General features: G+C 41.6%; 1 protein-coding gene across 1 annotated transcript in view; it reads left to right on the top strand.

Moving 5' to 3' along the window:
• Positions 1 to 298: 298 nt before the first annotated feature.
• nkx1-2b (NK1 homeobox 2b) overlaps positions 299 to 23,175 on the top strand; it is a 46,790-nt gene continuing 23,913 nt past the window's right edge. The window contains exons 1-2 of the mRNA XM_088287068.1: positions 299 to 994; positions 2,346 to 2,532. Coding sequence (XP_088143194.1) covers positions 686 to 994; positions 2,346 to 2,532 — 496 coding nt within the window. The 5' untranslated portion in view covers positions 299 to 685. The remainder of the gene's footprint in view (positions 995 to 2,345; positions 2,533 to 23,175) is intronic.

Genomic DNA, 23,175 nt, shown 5'->3' with positions numbered 1-23,175 from the left:
GCCCCTGCCCTCATCCAAAAATGCTTTGCCTTGATTAGGGGGTAGCCGCTTGGCTGAAAAAATATATATTTCACAGTAGATAAATATAATTGAAAATAGGTTGAGAACCACTAATGTAGAGTGCCGGGGGGGGGGCATGCGCGCTCGCGCTGAACATAGATGGAGGTTGAAAACGCCATTTCACTTCAACTGTAGGTGGGTAGAGGTTACGGGGCGGGGCGCCCCCCCCTCCCTCCCCTCCCTTGAATGCCGTCAAGCTCCTGGGGCAAGCAGAAGACAGAAATAAACCGATCGCACAGACTTCCATGTCGAGATACAGAGCGCTGTGAACAAATCCGAAAGTGATGTTTGTCGGTGAAAAAACTACATAACGCAACGGATGACAACGGGGGTGTGTGGACGACAAGAAGGTAAAACGTAGGCGGAACTTCGAGTGCTAACTCAGTAACTAACCTTTTACGTAATCTTATGGGAACTTTAAACAGTACGAAAACTCTGGATGTCGACTGGACTCACCAACCACCTTTGGTGGGAGAGAAACAGCATTGGTGGAGAAGCTCATTGGCTATTCTGATATGAATACATAAAGTTGATTTTGTACCACTTGGTCTGATCTATTCCGTTTTTCAACATTCTTGTTATTTTAATCTGGATTTTAAATATATGGCACGAGAAGACTAAAGTCATGAACCGGGACAAAGCGGTTGAGGGATCTGGGAGGGATTGTTTTCAGACCTTGATAAATCAAGGGGGAGGCGCTGCGTGCCCCGCTGCGGGATCCCAGACTGCAAAGACAAGAGAAGAACCAGTGGCGAGCTTCAACGAGGAAAGAGTTCACCCCATGCTCAGCCCGGATCATTTGGACACACAGAATGGACCAGCTGCGGGTGAAAAACGGATGTTCTCCACCACACTGTCCGGAATCAGAGATACTCAAGCACAGAACCACTCGGAAACGCCACCGACAAACCCCGTGTTAGTTCCACCACAGCAGGTAGATACTTTGGGGCGCTTCATTTTTTAAGATGTGTTGATGTAGCTGTCCCGGCATGACTGGATGGATTTCATTTAAATTAAAGTAAACAAAACGGCAAAAACATAAAAAATAAAATTAATAAATATTGTTCGGCCGTTTGCACTAAGCGTGGAAACAAATAAACCAAGGCTGCAGATGCCAGACGTCGCAAATTTAAGTTGCATAAGTATTCGCATTGAAATAATTACATTTTTGGAATATGCAGCGACAGAAGTTGATTACAAACAGAAACGATCGGAAAGTGCAGGGACCATTTGCGTGGGTAATGCCAAGAAATGTAATTATCAGTCATTTATGTGTTATTATTGTTTTTAATTACGTGAGTAATTCATGAATAACGACCAAAATGCTAAATAGTCCTTGTTCTGTCTTACTTAAAAACCTCCCTTGAAGCGTTGACCTAAATATGGCCAAATATTTTTTTTATGTGCAGGCAAAAAACTGAAAGATTCTTCAGAATTATTCCGGTTAATGATTCACATTGACATGCTAGCCAAATTGACATATTATTGTGCATAATTATTATGTTCCGCTGGGAAGCGCGCTCTCAAGCCAATTCACGCAGTTTTCGAGAAGGATAAAAGTCAATGCGCCTCGGTCTTTGTGTGTGAGTTGTGTGTGCGTGTGTATGTAAATCGATTTTATTCAAGGTATTGTCAAAATGTATTAATTTAATTAAATATTTAGTATTAAAAATATTTTAAATGCGTAAATTATTTTTGCGGATTTATTATTAATCCCGGAAGGACACGATATAAAACAAATGTGGATATAAAACATGTCCAACATAAAGACTATTCTTTGCGATATACTTTAACTGTCGTGATGTTCACTGTCCTCACCTCCTGACGATTTTATAGATGCCAAATTATCTATCTATCAATCTATCTATCAATCTATCCATCAATCTATCTATCTATCTATCTATCTATCTATCTATCTATCTATCTATCTATCTATCTATCTATCTATCTATCTATCTATCTATCTATCTATCTATCTATCTATCGCACTCTCTGTCTGTCTGCCTGTCTGTCTGTCTCTCTGTCTCTCTGTCTGTCTGTCTATAAAACATTTTAAAGTAGGCTCCATATTTAAAGATGTATTGCATTGTATTGTATTGTATTGTATTGTATTGTAAATCGATATGTAACTTGTGATCAAATTTAATTTGTTTCAAATGAGCTTGTTGTTGTACGTTATCCGACCAAAAAGTATGTACTGTTGAAACGCTCTAATGAGCTCTCTTTCAAGTCAAGAACTCGTCGCAATTTTTATTTATTTATTTTGAACGTGCTTTTTTGCGCAGGGTCCAACTGGTCATCGGACTACCTCATTCTCTGTCTTGGACATTCTGGATCCCAACAAATTCACTAGCAGTCGGAGGCTGCTGCTACAGCAGAACAGCCCCACAGATGAGCCCAACCTGGTTGCGCAAGGTGGAGACGTCAGAAGAAAGGCCGCTAGTGAATGCGACTATGGCGAACAACAATGCAGTAAGAACGATTTTAGTCTTATTAGCATGTAAATCTAATCACCTCACTTCTAAATCATTGGTTTTATATTAATAATTATTTATAACATATTACATTTTAAAATTACAACAAACAACCTAAATTTAATGTTTTAAAACGGATGCACCCATTGTTAGTGTCTTAATAGTATAATTAATATTTTACCAACACATCTGACTATCAAAATACTCCACTTATATCGAGTTACAGGAATAATATTATATAGAATTACTGACGCCGTTTTAAATATTGTATTTACATTGAGGTTTTTGGAACAATATGAATGCGGAGTTCCAATGTGTTTGCTACTAATAAAAGGCGCCTACTTTGCATATTAAAGACGCAAAAACGTAATACATTTTATTTGTCGGGTTACCATCAAATAATTTATTGACATTTCTTCGAGTTTTCATTATAGCTCATAAAACCAATTGTCTTAATATATTCACTAATACGCTTGGCATGCAAGCGATACGTTTTATTTAATGTTATTAATTTGAATGTATACGCAAAAAATTCAAAAGACCTTCATATAATACCGATTATTCTAAAATATTTCCCCACGTTACCTTGCTTTAATATTATCATATTTGAACATCAGTAAATGGTTGATTGTTTTTTAAAATACATCGGTCAATGCAACGATTAATGACAATTGCGTCACAATATGAAATTTCATTTATTTGCAGGAGGTTGGACAATTACAACGTGCAACGTTTGTTATTTTAACTAAATTGAATTCCAAGTATCCCACTTTTGTGAGGCCTGCAACAGGCTCGAAAATACTGTGACTGTGGTAATTATTACCTATAATACAACCGTATAATCTTTTTCACTCCTGTCTCCCAACGAGGAGGTTTGGCGTTTGAATCAGTGTCCGATTAGTCCCATTTCGGAGTGTGTACCAAGGCCTCTGCAATACAGTCGTCATGAGGGTTTCCCATAGATCGGTGAGAAAACGTTTAGGCGTCTTTTTTGTGTGGAAATATGTTTTTTAAATAGATGGATTATACTAATTCACTCAGAAAGATCTGAATAATTTCAGAGGAAATGGCAAGTTCCCAGAAAGATGAAAAAAATATATCTATAACAAATCTGCACTCACAATTCCTCTCGAATAGATTAGTGAAAAGAGACAAACAAACAAATAAATGAATGAATGAATTGAATGAATGGATAAATAAATAAATAAATAAATAAAATTTTGCTTGCAGTTTACAGTGGAGAAAGTGGTTTACATCACACTGAGTGAAAGGTGGCTACATGTGTCTGTGTGTGCGTGTGCGTTTATGGGCGTGCGCGCGTGAGGGGGCGTGTGCGTCTGTGTGTGTCTGTGCGTGTGTGTAAGAGGGCGGGGGTAGCGGTTTCTGTGCGTGTGTGTATTTATAGTTACATGAGGGGGCAAATTACAACTCCAAATGATGCAGCATTGGACTCTTAATCAAAACAATATGTATATTGTTTTCCTAAATAAGAAATGGCTTTACCGCCCATAATCATGGGCAGAGAACAAATTCTGCTGTATCATAGATTGTGAGATTGTTTGTATACACACACACACACACACGTATGTATGGATATATATATATATATATATATATATATATGTATATATATATATATATATATATATATATATATATATATATATATACATATATATATATATATATATATATATATATGTGTGTGTGTGTGTGTATATGTGTGTCATGTCATTATCCGCACCGCTTATCCTGTACAGGGTCGCGGGAGGGTGCTGGAGCCTATCCCAGCTGACGATGGGCGAAAGGCGCACAACACCCTGAACTGGTCGCCAGCCAGTCATATATATATATATATAAGTGTGTGTGTGCGTGTGTCGGGGTGTGGGTGTGTGTGCGTTTGTGTGTGTACTGTGACGGATTTTTCTTTCTTGGAAGCTTTTTCTTTCTTGCTTCGGGTTTTGTAATGGCTGTGGATATATATATATATATATATATATATATATATATATATATATATATATATATATATATATATATATATATATATGTATATATATATTTTTTTATATATATATATATATTTAGAGTTTTAGAGCAATTTTGAAAAAAGTTCATATACTATCTTGTAAATAATATTGAGGAAAAATTATTACTTGTGTGACGCAGCATTTGTAAAATTCGGTTTAGAGTCCGGTCACATTTGAATTAAGAGCATTTTATATTTCAACACCAAATGTATTATGCCACATTTTACCCATCCCCACCGCGGCTGATCAAAACAAAACATTAACCTGCCCTTCCGCATTTTTATGAGAGACTCCTGTATTTAAATCGGAGTCAGACATGTGTCAAAAAAGTCGCAACTTAGCAAGCAGTAGCGACAGCAAACATAATGCAAGTTTATAGTCTAGAGAGAGGGTAACCCTAAAAAATGCCCAATGCTTAAATTGCTAGCAATGAAAAAATGAAGTAAAAGACATATATAATGTTGAACAAATGTAATATTTGTGATTTATGACATTTTCAAACAGTCAGGAGTAAATTAAGATCTAGGCTGAATTTATAGATGATAAACCTCACATACATTTTACTGAGTCAATTGAAATGAGCGGTAGTGGTTTTAGCAGTACTAATCATCGCAGTGGCGCAAAAAGTATGAGTGGGCATTTTATGCATTAATTAACTAATGACTAATACTAATCGAGACACGTCACTGATAGGCGTCCTCTGCTCCGTGACTATCACCAGCGACCCCTCTCCTGTGCGCCGCGTGCACACACAGATAGAGACATAGCTCTGTGCGCGCGCCCTTGAGAACGTGAACGGCGAGTGTTTCAATTCAAACGTCTGATTATGCTAAAGATGGAGAAGCAAAATAGAAAGTGATCAGAGGGACAAAACCGAAAAAGAAACAGGGAGATGGAGAAAGACTATGCAGCCATGAAAACCAGCTTTTCAAAGTGGTTAAAAAAACTGTAGGTACGTTGTTATGTGTCAGCGTAGTAAGTGTCACACATGGCTCATAGAAACGTAAAAGTTTTAAATAAAAGTGTGATATTCCCCACAAAAATGTTTGTATAGGCTGCATGTAAAAAATGAAATCGTTATTATTATTATTTTATTTGTTTTGCCTGTTATGTGTCTGCATACCCCCCAGAACGTATAGGTAGTTGCCCCCCTGCATCATCGTCTGTGTTTTCATTGCTCAATATCTCCGGCAAAACAACCCGTGAGCTTTGGGGGTCTTGGGGGGGCGGGGGGGGGCGCATGTGACAGTCACGGAGCAAAGGGACGCCAATTAGTGACGTGCCTCTATTAGTATTAGTGATTAGATAAAACCATACCCGTGAACAAACAGTTGTTTAATACATAAAATGTATACAATACAAATACAAAAATTATTTTCCTCCCATCGCTTTGGCACGTCCTCTAGCGTGGCGCCCCTATGTGCCGCATATGCCGCATACATAGTTTTTGCGCTTTCAAGACAGTACTCCACCATGCTTCACGTTGGTGAACGAACAGGAAGTGATTCGTTCACTCGAGTTCTTTTTTTTTTAAACTTTATTCAAATTAATAAACCAAATGCAGTTATAAATACGTACATAATACACAGAGAAAAGAAAACAAGAAGAGCCAGGGGAAATTTTAAACAAAAATTCTAAATAAATAAAAGTGAATCTTTCTTTTCTCCGCTTATTTTAGCTCAGCCACGCACAATCTTCGCGAACGACTAATCAGCAGCCAATGCCAGGTGTAAGCGAGATTGACTGAACATACTGCCACGCTATTGGTGTAACGTAGCAATCGGTGAAGTAATTTCCCGTTCGCCAATGATTCCGTGAGTGAACTGCCATTCCTCGTTCACTCGAACGAGAACTCCATGCAGTACATCAGTTCAGTCAGTGAACTGTGTTTTGCTGTGAATGATTCACGATTCGCCAAGGAAGGAATCACTCAACAACAGCATTCCGTTCATCCTTTCATGCTCGCGGGGACAAGCATCCGTTTCTGCAAGCTAACGGCTAATGCTAAGTCCATTCAAGTACCGGGGGCAAGCGCATGAAAACAAATAAGAGCAAATGACAAACATACAGTCCCTCGCAGATCATGATGAGCTGCCCTGGTCTGCAGTAGCTGAGAGATGAGGTTATTGTAGGCGACATCTTCATTTGAAGACATTTATTACAATACATTTGAAATAACACATGTGCACTTAAATATATTATCTACTCTGTCTACTGCAACTATTATGTTGTGCTATCATCAAAATACTGGTTTGCCATTAAATTGTACTTTTATTTCAAAACTTGTTTGGTGCCCGAGTGTTTTATTTAATTCTCATTTTTAATTCAGCGGATCATAACGTATCATATCACGGATCATAACAGCCAGCGTCAGGCGGGGAGGATCTTGTCTGAACGTACTGCCTTTCACCAACTCATTGAGAGAATGCACTATGTCGTCACTTCCCCTTCACGAACCACACAATGAGAGAACGTGTCGTCACTTTCCATTCGTGAACTTTTTTTAAAATAACCTTTATTCACAAACTGCAATATACAAAACTCTCAATGGGAAAATACAAAAACATTTGTGTTTGTGCATTAAGTCAATTGAAATTCCAGTAAAGGAAACAAAAGAACAACAACAAAGAAAAAAAAAATAGAAATAGAAAAGCAAGGCAGTTTCCATTTCACCATAAGCCATTTCCAATCAGTATTCTTCATGTACTATTATCTCCAAACAAACAATCCGAGACATCTCCACACATCCTCCGAAAGTCCCTCAAGAGTGGCAAGGGAGCAAAATACGACAACAATTCAACTTTAAATAAATTAAGGGATGGTGTTTTATTTTGCCATTTACATTTATGAATATGGTTTTTACCCAAAATTATCACAACATTGCAGAGCGGTGCGTTTTTATTGGTAGTTCGATTATACCATGACGAATTTGACATCAAACCTTTTCGTTATGATGACGTCAGCCGTTTACATGTTCCAGTCCGATAGCATCTGCTAAATAGCTATTGTAGACGTCTTATTTTATTTCTAGATACGTACTGATTGAAATAGATTTATGTTCATAGCTGCTGGCTCTCCGCACTAACGCTTCTGTTAAAATTCGACTGTGTACCCAAGCACTTATTTTGGGTCTTTACTGACTCTGTATTTCACTTTAGCAATTAGCTCGCTTAGCGACTCCTCATTCGCCTCCTTAGTTAAAATGCTACTTCTTAGTGGGGAAGTTTATTTGTCACCACGGAGGAGAATCACGCAGCTAGTTGCTGCTACGGTTCACGAACATGCATATATGGTACAAATAAAGTCTTCTGCAGCGCTAGATTGCTCGGCACCTAGCATTCAAGCGGCCTCAAAAGAAATTATTGCGGGAGTACGAGTGACAGCGCAACGTTTAATTTTTGTTTTTAATCAGTACAGCACTGGTTAGTGTGACCTGCTTCATGAGAAAAAAACGCATCTTAGACTACCTCGAAATCGCATTGTCTGAGATCACGATTTTTGTCACAAAGCGATAAATCGATCAGCCCTAGGTATTTTTTTAACCCGTATGTAAAAGTGGGGTTCACGAAATAAAACACCTCTCAACATGTGGTTGCCGCACTCTGTTCATGACGTTGTCCAAAAGCTGGTTGCTGTTGCTACTTACACCACCCACGAAACAGTAATGAACAGTTATCTCTAACCAGTCTTATGTCGGTTTTTCATTAGTCCCAAATAGCTCCACACGACGCGCCACTTCGCTTAACCCGGGACTCCAACTTGCCAGGAAGTGTCAGGCTTCACCATCGCTACAATCGAATTCAGGGGTGCTCATTACGTCGATCGCGATCGACCAGTCGATCGCAAAGGTAGTATGGGTAGATCGCATGACATTAAAAAATAGATGTCAGCCTATCATTATCCGTCATGTGATTGATACATGGCACCCAGTCAGATGACACCTGATTTTTTTTTTTGGTGACACATAGGTCACCACGCATGCGCAAACAACGGTGCTAAGTGCAGCACAACTAACAAGCTAGCGAGTTGCTTACCTCCAATTTTAAGCCCTCGTTTTATTCTCTTGAACTCAACGGGGGGAATGAAAAGTTATCACTAGCCAGTCTTATGTCGGTTTTTCATTAGTTCCAAATAGCCCCACACGACACGCCACTTCGCTTAACCGGGACTCCAACTTGCCAGGAAGTGTCAGGCTTCACCATCGGTACAATCGAATTCAGGGGTGCTCATTATTCTCTTGAACTCAAGGGGGGTATAAACATGAGTGGGGGTGCTGGACCAAGTAAGAAGACAAAAACGTATCACTTTAATACGGAATGGGAGGAGGAGAAGTGCGTTTGCCTCATCTGCCAGTCTACCATTGCAATACCAAAGAAGGGAATTTCAGGATTTTCGGACTGTTCGTGGAAAATATGATACAGCAGTCATTTTTCAGACAACTTACTTGAAAAGCGAAAGCCGCCACCGAGATTGGCTACATCTACATACATTGTACAAAAATATCCTCTCTCTCTCTCTCTCTTTCTTGCTCTCTCTCTCTCTCTCTCTCGCTCTCTCTCTCTCTCGCTCTCTCTCTCTCTGTCTCTCTCTCTCTTGCTCTCTCTCTCTCTATCTGTCTCTCTCACTCTCTCTCTCGCTCTCGCTCTCTCTTTTTATATATATATTACATTTGCATTTTTATAGTAGGCAGATCATTTTGCCTTGGTCATTTTATAAGTAGCTCGCATGCTGAAAGAGTGTGAGCACCCCTGCTGTACAGGGTCGCGGGAGGGTGCTGGAGCCTATCCCAGCTGACTACGGGCAAAAGGCGCACTACACCCTGAACTGGTCGCCAGTCAGTCACAGGGCAGATATAGACACCGTCACTGAGTGGGAACTGAACCCACGCTGCCCGCACACAACTCGGGCGAGTGTACCACTACACCATCAGTGACCTACCTCTTATACCATATTTCTCAAATTTTTCCATTAATATAGTCAAAAGCTTTTTTATTTTTTTTTAAGTCAATGAAAATCCCAAAAGTAAATTCGTTTTTATCTATACTCTTAGTAGTACCTTCCACAAGTTCCATGACTGCCATAGAGGTGGATCTTTTTTCTCTGAATGCATATCGATTCTCACTTAAAAGATGATGCTTATCTATGAAGTTGTTGAGTCTGCTTGTGATAAGTTTTTCAAGAGTTTTTGAGAACCATGGCAGCAACAGTGATATTGGTCTGTAGTTTGTGAGTGGATGTTTATCCCCACTTTTATGTATCAGAAGAACTTTTGCTGTTTTAATTTTTGATAGGAAGATATCAGTTTTGCAGGATAGGATACAAATGTATGTGAATTGTTGCACTATGTGTTCTATATTTTTTTATTCAAATCATATTAATGTTAAAACAGTCAGTAGATTATTAGTTTTTTATTGTTTTTACAAAATTTAATATGTCAATGTCATTTACAGCACTAAGGAACGTAGTATGGAAATGATACCTAAAATTATTGAGTTCATATTTATTTATTGGATATGTAATTTCTTTTGCTAATTTAATACCAACTTAAAATAATTCTGTATCTGTTATTTTATCAATAACAATATTTTTGTCTACAATAAAATATTCAGGGGTGGCACGGTGGACGACTGGTCAGCGCGTTGGTCTCACAGTGCAGAGATAGTGGGATCGATTCCGACAGCGGCCTTCCTGTGTGGAGTTTGCATGTTCTCCCTGTGCTTGCATGGGTACTCTGGTTTTCTTCCACATTCCATAAACATGCATGGCAGGTTGATTGGACACTCTAAATTGCCCGTAGGTATGGGTGTGAGTGCGGATGGTTGTTCGTCTATGTGTGCCCTGCGATTGGCTGGAAACCAGATCAGGTTGTACCTCACCTACTGCTCGAAGTTAGCTGGGATAGGCCTTGTAAGGAGCAGGGGTACAGATAATGGATGGATCAATGGATGGAAAATATTCAAGATATTTTTTTTTTTTTAGTTATTTATTGTACAATTTTATATTCTAATATAGTGTGTTATTCCTGTAGGAGCCGTACAGTGTTGGGTGGTTTTCTTTTGTTGCGATGCATGCTAGTGTGTTGTGCACGCACCAAGCGTGCACACACTCCACTTTTATGGTGATTGGTGATGTCACAGGGGGGGAGTGGTCTTCTCTTATTAGTAGTTGCACTCACCTGTGGTAGTTTGTTGTTTGGTTTGGATCGTGTGGTGGGGTGAGCAAGGGGAAGAAACCTTTTGCTGACCGTACAATTCAGCGTAAACTAACATCAACTGCGAGCGCAACGTGTCCTGAACTTGAGCATAAAACAACCGTGGAACAACGGCCAACTCTTGTTGCGGAGAAAGAGAGAGAGAAAGCTGATCAGCCAAAGAGAGCGACAATGAATGACAAGTAAGTGCCTGTCATTTGCTTCCGCGATGGATGCGCCTCTATAGACAGTCAAGCCAGTTGGGATGCGCGTCATCAATGTTTAGCCTGCCGTGGCGTAATTTAAGTTGGACGCCACAACAATTGTCAGCAAAAGATTTAAGAACTGCTTTATTGAACGTGTATTCGAATGGAATTTGGGACAGCTCTGGATGATCAAGATTGTTTTCAAAGTTGTAAATGAAGATAAACCGGAACGCAAGATGGATCGCTCGTAAAGCTCACATTCATTCATAAATCTGCCGCGACGTTGCGCTACGCTGCGCGTGGCTTCACCTTGTTTAGGTTGACTCGGTTGAAAGGTGGAGTGTTTTTGTGACCATCCTTTGTTAATTTTGTGTCAATAAACAACATTGGAATGCTATGACGTAAACCGTTACTCAGCACGGAGTTTTGTTCCTGTCGTCAGCTAATTAATAAAAAAAAAAAAGGAAAGGTGGTTGCACCTTAAAAAAATATATAAAAAAATAAATAGGAAAAAGGACAAGTGTGTCTGAAGTGGAACATCCCATTTTGTTGTGAAGTTTGAACATTTTATGAACAACAAATGGATGGAAGTGGCTCAAAAGTGAACGAAATGAAAGTCAAAAGGCAACCTATACTTACAGTCAAACCGTTTGAATACAAACTGGAAAGGCTTCAAGATGAAAGAAGAGCAAAGGTAAAGATGATCAAAAGCAATGTCAGAGAAATAACAGAGCTAATGAAAAATGCTGAAAATGCTGAAAGGGTTCGATCATACCTTGAAAATGTGTCAAGTTTATTCAATGAGGCAAGTCAGCTTCATGATTCCGTTATAGCCATGGTTCCTGATGAAGAACAAGAAAAGCAGAATTCTTGGTTTACCAGCGTTGCAGAGCATAAATCAGTCGTTATGGAGGAGGCAAATAAATGGCTTTTAGAGTTGCCAAAGTTGATTCAAGTTCCAACAGAGGGCGCTGTTGGACCCACATGTGATCCATTTGCACAACGAAATTCAAATGACCAGGCATGTATGATGACTCTTAATGGTGCTGCTGTGGACATTGGACCAAGTGACAGTGTTTCTAACGTGTGTAGTGAAAAGCAAAAAAGGCGCAGTTCCCTTGTGAGCAAATCGGTTGCGTCTAGTAGCTCTTCAGCCCCCGTTTAAGAGCAGAGGCCGACACTGCTGCTCTTCTCGCCCGTCAGGAATTATTGAGACAAAATTATGCAATTCAAGAGCAAGAGGAACAACTCAGGAGAAAAATGGAGGCGTTGGATTTGGACATGGAATTAGCAGCGTCTATGGCCCGAGTGAATGTGTATAAGGCTTCAGAAGGCTCTCACATGTCTACAAAATTTAATGGAATTAACTCTGATTTGAAAGGTGATAAAGGCATACAGTTAAAAGTGGATGCTGCTACATTTGTGCCTACATCAACTACTCAGCTATCAGGGACAACTAACATAATTTCAACAGGATGTGCTGCTGTCAGACCCAAAGTGTATCCTCAACCTGAGCTTCATTCTGTCTTAACTGGGGCCGGTCTGTCGTCACTCCCATCAAGTGTACAACATGAAACCAATCCAACAATACAGTGTGACCAAGCTTCACCAACAACCGATAGTACATCTGATCGTTTGTTTATAGTACTGGAGAAGCAAAATGAAATTACATCTTCACTTGTCAAACAACATCACTTTTGCTGTTACCCAAACGTGATTTGCAAATATTTGATGGAGATCCATTACAATTCCTAAGTTTCATAAGAGCCTTTGAACACAACATCGAAGAAAGAACTCCTAATCACAAGGACTGTTTGTACTACCTCGAGCAATATACCAGAGGCCAGTCCCTGGATCTGGTCCGAAGCTGTCAACATCTGCCACCTTCTCGTGGATTCATTAAGGCGAAGGCTTTGCTACAAGAACATTTTGGAGATCCGTTTAAAGTAGCTTCTGCATACATGGACAAGGTACTTTCATGGCCTTTGATAAAGGGAGAAAATCTCAAGGCATTGCAGGCCTACAGTTTATTGCTTCGTGAATGCTGTAATTCAATGGGAGATTCTGTAGGTGGCCTAAACGTGCCCACCAATATGCAAATTATGGTTAAAAAACTGCCTTACAAGCTTAGAGATAAGTGGAGAAGTGTGGTCTGCCATCTGCAAGAAATGTACCATAGCAGAGCCACATTTCATGACATTGTGGAGTTTGTGGAGAAGCAAGTTAAGATTGCAAGTGACCCTCTCTTTGGAGATATACAAGATTTACCTGCAACAGGAAAAAGAGAGTTTAAACCTGTGACATTTCGGACTGGTACAAAGGCTAAAGGGAGTAGCTTTGCCACTACAATAGCACCTGTGGAAAAGAAAATGGAGCCTGTAAATAAAATGGAGAAGAACTTACCTGTAAAGGCATGCTTGTTTTGTGGAGCTGGACATTCTTTGGATGTTTGCCTTCTATTGGATAAAAAGACGCAAGTCGAAAAGATGTCTTTTTTGAAGGCAAAAGGAATGTGCTTTGGTTGTTTGTGCACTGGGCACAGAAGCAGAGAATGCAAAGGATGTTTGGTGTGTCGAGTATGCAATAAGAAGCACCCTACGTTGTTGCATATTTATTCCCAAACTAAGCAAATAAGTTCAACACAGGCCAATGTGGATTCAGAAAGTGTCAGAGGTGCTGTGGTGTCAATTCAGTCCAGTGGCTTGACTGGGGCCGGTAAACAGGACTGTGTGTTATCAATACTACCTGTCCAAGTGAAATCCAAAAGAGGTAACAAAACTTTGATAACTTGTGCGTTTTTGGATCCGGGAAGCACTGCCTCATTTTGCACAGAAAGACTCATGAAACAACTCAATCTCACAGGAAGAAAGTTTGGGATTCTTCTCAAAACAATGGGGCAAGAAAGACTTGTGGACAGCTACATGTTGTCTGACTTGGAAGTGGCTGGTATGGAATCCAACAACTTTTGTGACTTGCCCAAGGTTTACACACAAAGGAATATGCCTGTTCACCTGGGAAATATTCCACGGACAAAAGACCTCTAACGCTGGCCTCATCTGAGGCATATACAGATACCAGAGGTAGAGGCAGATGTGGACCTCCTGATTGGCACCAACATACCTCAGGCATTGGAGCCCTGGGAGGTAATTCGTGCAGTGGATGGGGGTCCTTATGCCATCAAGACCATCCTTGGTTGGACTGTGAATGGTCCACTCAGAGATTTTCAACAGGAACATCGTCTGCAATCTCACGCTACAGTAAACCACATTTCAGTTGCAAGATTGGATGAGCTTTGGGAGAAACAGTTGAGGGTTGATTTTCCTGAAACTTTACAAGATGAACATAATGCATTATCAAAGGAGGATGAACATTTTATGAAATCAGTCTTTGATTCAATCAAGATGGTTGATGGCACTACAGTATTAGTTTGCCAATAAGGCAAAGTTACCTCAAGATGCCATATAATAAGACCGTTGCAGAACAACGTGCATTGAGTTTCAAAAAACGCCTTTCTAAAGATCCAGTCTTTCGCTTGGACTATGTCACATTCATGGCTGGGATGCTGAATAATGGATATGCTGAGAGAGTTCCGCCTGAACAGTTGGCACGTTCTGATGGAAGATTGTGTTATATACCACATCATGGAGTGTATCACCCAAAGAAGAGAAAGCTGCGTGTCGTTTTTGACTGTGGCGCCACATTCCAGGGGACATCTTTAAACTCTCAACTCCTTCAAGGTCCTAATCTCACGAGTCAGCTGGTTGGTGTCTTGACCAGATTTCGCAAGGAACCAGTGGTACTCATGGCAGACATAGAGGCCATGTTTCATCGGGTCAGAGTGCCGCCTGAAGATTGCGACCTGTTGAGATTCTTGTGGTGGCCTGATGGAGAATTCGAAAAGGAACTTGTTGAGTACAGAATGGTAGCACATCTGTTTGGTGCTACATAATCTCCAAGTTGCGCCAGTTTCGCTCTTCGCAGGTGTGCTGAGGACAACCGTAACCACTACAGTTCTGTGGCGATTAACACTCTGCTCCAGCATTTTTATGTTGATGACTGTTTGGTGTCCACTGCCTCTGAAGAGGAAGCCCTGTCCCTTCGTAAGGAGCTCAATGAGTTGTGTGCCAAAGGTGGGTTTAAGATCATGAAGTGGATCAGTAACTGCCGCTCAGTCCTTGCTGCTATTCCCTCGGAGGAAAGGGCCAAGGAAGTGAAAGACTTGGATTTGGACAGTGATGTCTTACCTGTGGAACGAGCTTTGGGTATGCAGTGGTGCGTGGAGTCGGATTCATTCAAGTTTAGAATCACGTACAAGAATCAGCCGCTCACAAGAAGAGGTATCTTGTCAGTCGTCAGTTCAGTATATGATCCTCTTGGTTTTCTTGCACCCATTGTTCTGTCTGCCAAGAAAATCCTCCAGGACCTCTGCAGAAGACGTCTTGGGTGGGATGATTCTTTGCCCCCTCCCGAAGTCAGAGAGTGGATGACTTGGTTGGAAGATTTCCACCACCTTGAACATCGGCAGGTCAGCAGATGTCTGAAACCTGTGAACTTTGGTGAGGCTACCACTGCTCAGCTTCATCACTAAAAAGTTTCGTATGGCTACACCTCTATTCATAGAGGTGTGGGTCCGGGAGCGAAACAGAGTTTCGGTTCGGATGCCGGGTTTTTGGATCATTCTTGGTTTCCCTGTATGGGTACTCTGCCACCGCACGACGACAACGTGATGATCCGGCGCGGCGGAAGCTTCATCACTTTGCTGATGCGAGTGAGGAAGGATTTGGGACTGTGACCTACTTGTTACTCCATAACAGCAGCGGAAGAAGTCATTGCGCATTTGTGATGAGTAAGGCACAGGTAGCTCCTCTCAAGCTAGTCACAATTCCCCGTTTGGAGTTGACTGCGGCGGTGGTGGCTAGCAGAAAGGATAAGCTTTGGAGAAGAGAGCTGCAAATGGAACTTGGAGAGTCGGTATTCTGGACTGACAGCACCTCAGTCTTGAAGTATCTAAAGAATGAGACGTCAAGATTCAAGATTTTTGTTGCAAACAGAGTGTCGGAAATACTCAAGGTGTCCAGTGTATCTCAGTGGAGATATGTACATTCTTCTAAAAACCCTGTGGATTTAGCCCCCCAGAGGAGATAAGGTTGAGTCTTTTTTAAAGGCTGCTGCATGGGTTCGTGGACCTGATTATCTTTTGGAACCTGATAGAAACTGGCCAACAAGTCCTGAGGATATGGAAGAATCTCTTGTTGGTGATCCGGAGGTCAAAGCTGTGGTGATGAATTCAACACACATTGAGCAGACAAGTCCATTGGAGACGTTCATCAACTATTTCTCCTCTTGGCACCGTTTGATTAGGGCCATTGGCTGGTTCCTCAAGTTCAAATATTTTCTATTATTCCTGGTGTGTCACAGAAAGGAATCAAGGGAGACGCTCAATCAGCGAGATCTAAATCCCTGAAAATGGAACTTCAGCTGCAGATGGAACACTTCAAAGCCCAAGTGGCAAAGAAACTTCTCACAGTGGAGGAATTGATTGCTTCAGAGAAGGCTGTGATCCAATTTTGTCAGAGAACCAAATTTGCTGAGGAATTCATAAACTTGAAGAAAGGTCAATGTGTGAAGTGGACGAGTCATCTCTACAAACTAAACCCAATCTTGGATGATGGTCTCCTAAGGGTTGGTGGGCGACTTAGTAGAGCAGCTATGCCAACCGAAGCAAAGCATCCAGTTATTCTGGGTAAGGACTGGCATATCTCAAGCTTACTTCTCAGATATGTCCATGAAGTCACAGGTCACAGTGGACGCAACCACATGCTTTCTTACCTGCGGCAAAAATATTGGATTCCTGGTGCTTGTGCTGCTATCAGGTTTTATCAAGGTGCATTACTTGTCGAAGATTGTCTGCTTTACCTGGACATCAGAAAATGGCCGACCTACCTCACAGCAGAATAACTCCAGACGAACCCCCGTTTAGTCGGGTTGGCCTGGACTGTTTCGGACCATTTGAAGTCAAGCGTGGGCGCACTGCTGTTAAGCGATAGGGTCTTATTTTTACATGTCTGGCAATACGGTTCTGTTCTCATTAGATACAGATTCCTTTATCAATGGGCTCCGAAGGGTCATTGCCAGACGAGGGCAAGTTCTGGAAATCCGTTCAGACAATGGTACAAACTTTGTTGGCGCTGAAGGTGAATTAAGAGAAGCCATTAACAAGTTTAACCACAACCTCATACATGATTTGCTATCACAAAAGACAGTGAAATGGATTTTCAATACCCCAGCAGGATCACACCATGGAGGTGCTTGGGAGCGATTGATCCGTTCAGTGCACAAAATTTTGAACTCTGTTTTGAAAACTCAATCCTTGGATGAGGAAGGCCTGATGACTGTGTTTTGCGAAGTAGAAGCCATTGTTAACAGCCGTCCCATCACAAAGGCATCTACAGATCCCAATGATTTAGAAGCGTTAACTCCTAATCATTTGCTGCTACTCAAATCGCAGCCCTCATTACCACCTGGAATGTTTAATAAGGATGACATCTACGCTCGTCGCCGTTGGAAACAAGTACAATATATGTCGGACCTCTTTTGGAGGCGATGGTTGAAGGAGTACCTTCCAGGACTGCAAGAACGTCAGAAATGGAATCTTGCTCAAAGGAATTTTGTACCTGGAGATGTCGTAATGATTGTGGATGTGATGGCGCCGCGAAATTCATGGATTACTGGAAGAGTTTTGGATGTGATTTCGGACAAGAGTGGACTGGTGCGTACAGTAAGGATTAAAACTAAGTCAAGTGTTTTGGATCGGCCAATTACTAAAGTCTGCCTTCTGCAGGGAGCAGATGAGCAGTGAAAATTTGGGATTATGAACACGAACTTTGGACATTGATTCATCATGAACACATCTGAATGAACTGTATAATATTTGTCTTTTTTTTGTGATTGACATTTCTTGTGCATGACCTCTACTATATTTGCAATACTCTTTGTGCCTTGGGGTAGTTATATGATCATTACGTCTCTTACCATAGATTGGGATGTAATTATTTGCACAATAATTAGGGGCCGGATTGTAGGAGCCACAACAATTCCTATTCTGTTCTGATAGTGCGTCGTAATACAGTGAAACCCCGCTACTTCGCGGTTCACCTTTCGCGGGTTCAGTGCTTCGCGGGTCTAAAAAATATTCGGGGGCATTGTAGTTTCGCCGAGCGGCACAAGGGGGCGCTGAAGCGGTTAGATGGCCGGCGTGCGCCGAAGAGGAGAGTGGACGAAGAAGAGACTGACGAAGAAGAGCAGGTTCCCCCGGACACGATTGGTGGCGACGTTTCGCGCGGTTCGGACCGTATCAGAGCTCCGGCCGGCGTGCGTGGCAGTTAAACCGGAGATGAGCACCTTCCCCGGGCACGGGCGGTGCCAAACGGCCCCTAAGTTTAACCGAATGGGAGCTGCCGAGGAGGAGGGCATGCTCGCGTCACAGTAAGCCGAAGAGGAGCACCTTCCCCGGGCACGGGCGGAGCGCGAGGCTGTCAGTTATGAATGAATAAATAAATAAATGAAGAATGCCACCTTTCATTTCACTGTCATGATCTGTGCCTGTCATGCCGCGTGTGTTTTGTTTTTGTTTTTTCAGCTGTGTGGGCGTTCCTCCAGCGATAGTCTCGCGCCATGCCGTCAGCTGCTGCGAGATGCGCTGATTACACTGACTATATTGTGATTATAATAAATATTGTAACGTTGTATAATAAATCAGGCCAATTTGTCCATCAGCGAACGCTTTTATTATTAAGCCAAAAACGGCTGCTGTTGGCCGCAACCACGCCGATCAGAGAGAGAGAGCAACACAACGACAACAACATAACGTTCACTCCCCTGCTGCCTTCACAGCCTCCACAGAAAAGAGGAAAACACAGAACCCTTGAACCATTTACAAAGTCGCTACACTATCTTTGTATCACCACCTTTTTTCCCGTGTCTTCGTTTGGAGAGTCCTGTTCAATCATAACATTCACAGGGCACACCGGACGGCGTACCAGCAGGTAAAAGTCGAAGTAATTAAATAAATACAAAAATAATGGCTGGGGAATAAAAACACAAGTTTTAATAATAATTTTTTTTTTTTTTGTTATAACATGAATTTCACTCTCTCTCTCTCTCCCCATATATATATATATATATATATATATATATATATATTAAGCATTATTGAAGGTGTGCCGCTACTTCGCACCTATATATATTTATATATATATATATATTTATATATATATATATATATATATATTTATATATATATATAGGTGCGAAGTATATATATACGGTGTTTTTTTTTTTTTTTTTAAGGTGCGACGCTACTTCGCGGGTGGTCTCGGTCCCCATTAACCGCGATAACCGGGGGTTCACTGTATTCCCTTTTCATTGTTCTTATAATATTTTTAGTTTATTTTTACATTTCTTGTAATTTAATTCTGAATCAGAAGTTCATGAACATTTTAAAAATGTTTATATAGCAGACTTTTCTTTGTACATGCCTTTTCTATCTCCTGTGTCATTCATAGTTTATTTGGGCCTTGAGTCTTCCGAGACACATTTCTTAATGGACCACGTTTGTCATACTGTGAAATTATAGTTGACAGAAATCATTCATATGCTGGATTTGGGTCTTCATGGGAGTAAACCTAGACCAATTTTGTTTTTCTAGATCCTTCTTTAAGGCAGGGATGGAGTGTTCTTGTTCTTATTTCTGATATATAGCTTTGTTTTCCTTTTTTATCAATATAATTTTGGATAATTGCAAAGACAGGCAGGTAATCACTTATATCATTTATGAGAAGTCCACTTACTATTTTATGATCAATTTCATTTGCCAATATATTATCAATTGAAGTGGGGGGGTTCTTATTGTGGCAGGGGGCTGCCAGAATAGGTCCCCCCTGGTAACTTTGCTTAGAAAAGAGGGAGCCTGCTCAAATTTGCCACACATACTCAAAATGATCCAATAAGCACACAGAATACGTCACTTGATGGTTGGGGTCAATATTTTTGTGATTAGAGGGGGGGTACTTATTGTGGCAGGGGCTGCCAGAATCGGTCCCGCCTGGTAACTTTGCCTAGGAAGAAGGGATCCTGCTCAAATTTGCCACACATACTCAAAATGATCCAATAAGTACACAGAATAAGTCACTTGATGGTTGGGGTTAATATTTTTGTGATTAGAGGGGGGGTTCTTATTGTGGCAGGGGCTGCCAGAATCGGTCCCGCCTGGTAACTTTGCCTAGGAAGAAGGGATCCTGCTCAAATTTGCCACACATACTCAAAATGATCCAATAAGTACACAGAATAAGTCACTTGATGGTTGGGGTTAATATTTTTGTGATTGGAGGGGGGTTCTTATTGTGGCAGGGGTTGCCAGAATAGGTTCCCCCTGGTAACTTTCCTACTGCGTAAGTGGTCAGTGAATGCACCTCGAGTCCGACGCAGAACGCGAGTGACTATTTATTTTTTTATTCTTTTGCTGCTCTTGACGCGTCTATCGGTGGTTATAAAAAAAATAAACAAATCAGTCAATTGGAATACAATTACGTGTTCTCTAACAGGATACCACCTATCTGTATGTTGCCACTTAATTTGATCTCGCTGGAAACACGATCGCCCACTTCACTAATCCTCTTCCCTTTTCATCGTGTTTTGATCACTGAAATTCCCTTATGGTAGCTTCATTGATTGCAAAATTTCTTTGGTCTAACGAATGCAAATGCAGGGAATTTACCCCCGATTTTGGCGCAGTCAAACGCTTACTTTACGTGTTAAATTGTAGCCAATGGTGTGCTGAAACCCACACCGACTAAGACTACCACTTTTATGGAAACCCTAGTTTAAATTACAGCAAATCAAAAACACAAAATCATACATTCTTCGTGACTTTCAATGAAAACAAACGTAGTAACATCGCGCCGCCTTCAGTCAATGCGTGCGCGCTCCCGCGACAGGGGATACAGATTTTGGCAGGGGTAAGTACTTTGGCACGACACCTGTGTGAGCAAGTCACTAATCAACAAACGATGTGGGGTCACGGAGTTACATCAAAACTAAAATTATCACCCCAAATCAACTGAATAGCATAATAGTGTAGGCCCAGCAAAATTACACCTCCCAGATTACCATACAATAGTTTAGTTAACATGCATGCACACTAAAACAGAAGATAGCATGGCTAGCGTGGCTAGCTGTTTTTAAAAAGGCAACAGGAGCAAAACTGAGTTTGGTTGTATTTTATTTAACAATGTACTCACATTGATATTGATCAGTCATCCACAAATCCTTCAAAATCATCATCTTCCGTATCAGATACAAACAGTTGGGCAAGTTCTCTCACAAACACGCCAGGTTCCCTCTCGTCATTGTCCAATTCTGTGTCGCTGCTGAGCGGCTCCTCGGATGTAATGCCGGCTTTCGCGAAAGCTCTTACAATAGAGCTAGCAGACACGTTCGTCCAAGCACCTACAATCCACTCGCAAATTGTGGCATAACTTGCTCTTCACTGTCTCCCAGTCTTTGTGAAGCTGTGTTCGCACTGCGCCATCCATCGCTCCCATGCAGCACGCAACTTCACTTTGAACGCCCTATTTATACTAATGTCGAGTGGTTGGAGTTCCTTTGTCAAGCCTCCCGGGATGATGGCAAGCTCTGAGTTCATATGCGTGACTTGGTTTTTCACAGCGGCTGTCAGATGGGCACGCATGGAGTCACAGACCAACAGCGACGGTGACGCGTGGAAAAAACCACCGGGTCTCTTTACATACACCTCACTCAGCCACTCTCTCATTTTGTCCTCGTCCATCCAGCCCTTTTGATTGGCCTTGATGATAACACCGGCAGGAAACTTCTCTTTAGGCAGCGTCTTCCGCTTAAAAATCACCATAGGTGGCAATTTTTGTCCGTTAGCATGGCAAGCTAGGACAACAGTAAAAGCCGACTTATCGTGTCCCGTTGTGCGGATTGCTACCGTGCTGACCCCCTTCTTCTCCACAGTGCGGTTCGCCGGGATGTCGAAAGTCAGCGGCACCTCGTCCATGTTGGTGATGTGGCTGGGCTGGATATGTTTGTCGGCAATATTTTTGCTGCAGTAAGAGCGGAAGGCGACAATCTTCTCCTTGTAAGCCTTTGGGAGTTGCTGTGCGACGGTGGTCTTTGCCCGGATGGATAGATGGCGCCGTTTCATAAAACGAAAACACCAAGACGCCCCTCCTTGGAAATGTTCGATGTTCAATTCGCCAGCAAGCATTACTGCCCTCTGTCGAATGGTGATGGTAGATACGCTTCTCCCAGCTGTTCTGTGAGCAGCAATCCATTGCTCAAGCTGGTCTTCCAACACGGGCCACCTTGCCTTGCTTCCACGAAAACTCAGTGTAGTTTTCTTGACTTGGCGGAGTCTGTCTTCCTGCTTCCTCCACTTGCGAACCATGGATTTGTTGATTTTTAATTCCCTCGCAGCTGCTCGATTCCCATGAACATTTGTGTAGCTGATAGCTTGTAGCTTGAAAGAGTGTCTCTTCATTGATGCCATTTTTGCTGATTAATTGCCTGAGCAACGTGTTGCACCTGGTGTATATATAGGGGCATGGGGCTGCTTTGCACTGGGGGCGTACCTTTGCATTGTCATTCACGCCTATCTCCCCTCTCACGTCCGCCTGTTGTCGTTCACGCCCATCGTTCCCCTCTCACGCCCCCTGCTGTCGTTAGCCACGCCCGCCTTCTCTCTCTATATAAGCGGTGTGCAGGCAGTAAATGTTCGCAGTCAGCCCAGCGGTGCACTTGGTCCACATAATGGGCGCTCCACCTCAAAAGGCGCCCTGGCTTTTTTGGACGAGTTTCAGGACTTTAAAGTGCGCCTTATGACTGCGAAAATACGGTACTTTAGACAGGATAGAAATACTTTTGGAAAGTTTAGATTTTATATGTTTAATGTGAGGCTTCCAACAGATTTTACTATCAACAATTACCCCAAGGAATTTGACCTCCTCCACCAACTCTATGCTTAAACCTTAAATTTGTACTCTAACTTGGTTATTTGCATTAACATTTCCAAATAGCATGAGTTTTGTCTTATTTAAGTTTATTGATAACTTGTTTTAATCTAACCATATTTTAACTTTTTGTAACTCTGAGGTAATTATATCCAAAATGTTTTGTATTTTTTCACCAGAAAC

This window comes from Idiotropiscis lumnitzeri, unplaced genomic scaffold (assembly GCF_059441095.1).
Source record: "Idiotropiscis lumnitzeri isolate Australia: NSW breed Sydney's pygmy pipehorse unplaced genomic scaffold, RoL_Ilum_1.0 HiC_scaffold_23, whole genome shotgun sequence".
Lineage (NCBI taxonomy): Eukaryota > Metazoa > Chordata > Actinopteri > Syngnathiformes > Syngnathidae > Idiotropiscis > Idiotropiscis lumnitzeri.
Note: the sequence above shows the minus strand (reverse complement) of the source record. Positions and strands in the feature narration are given on the sequence as shown.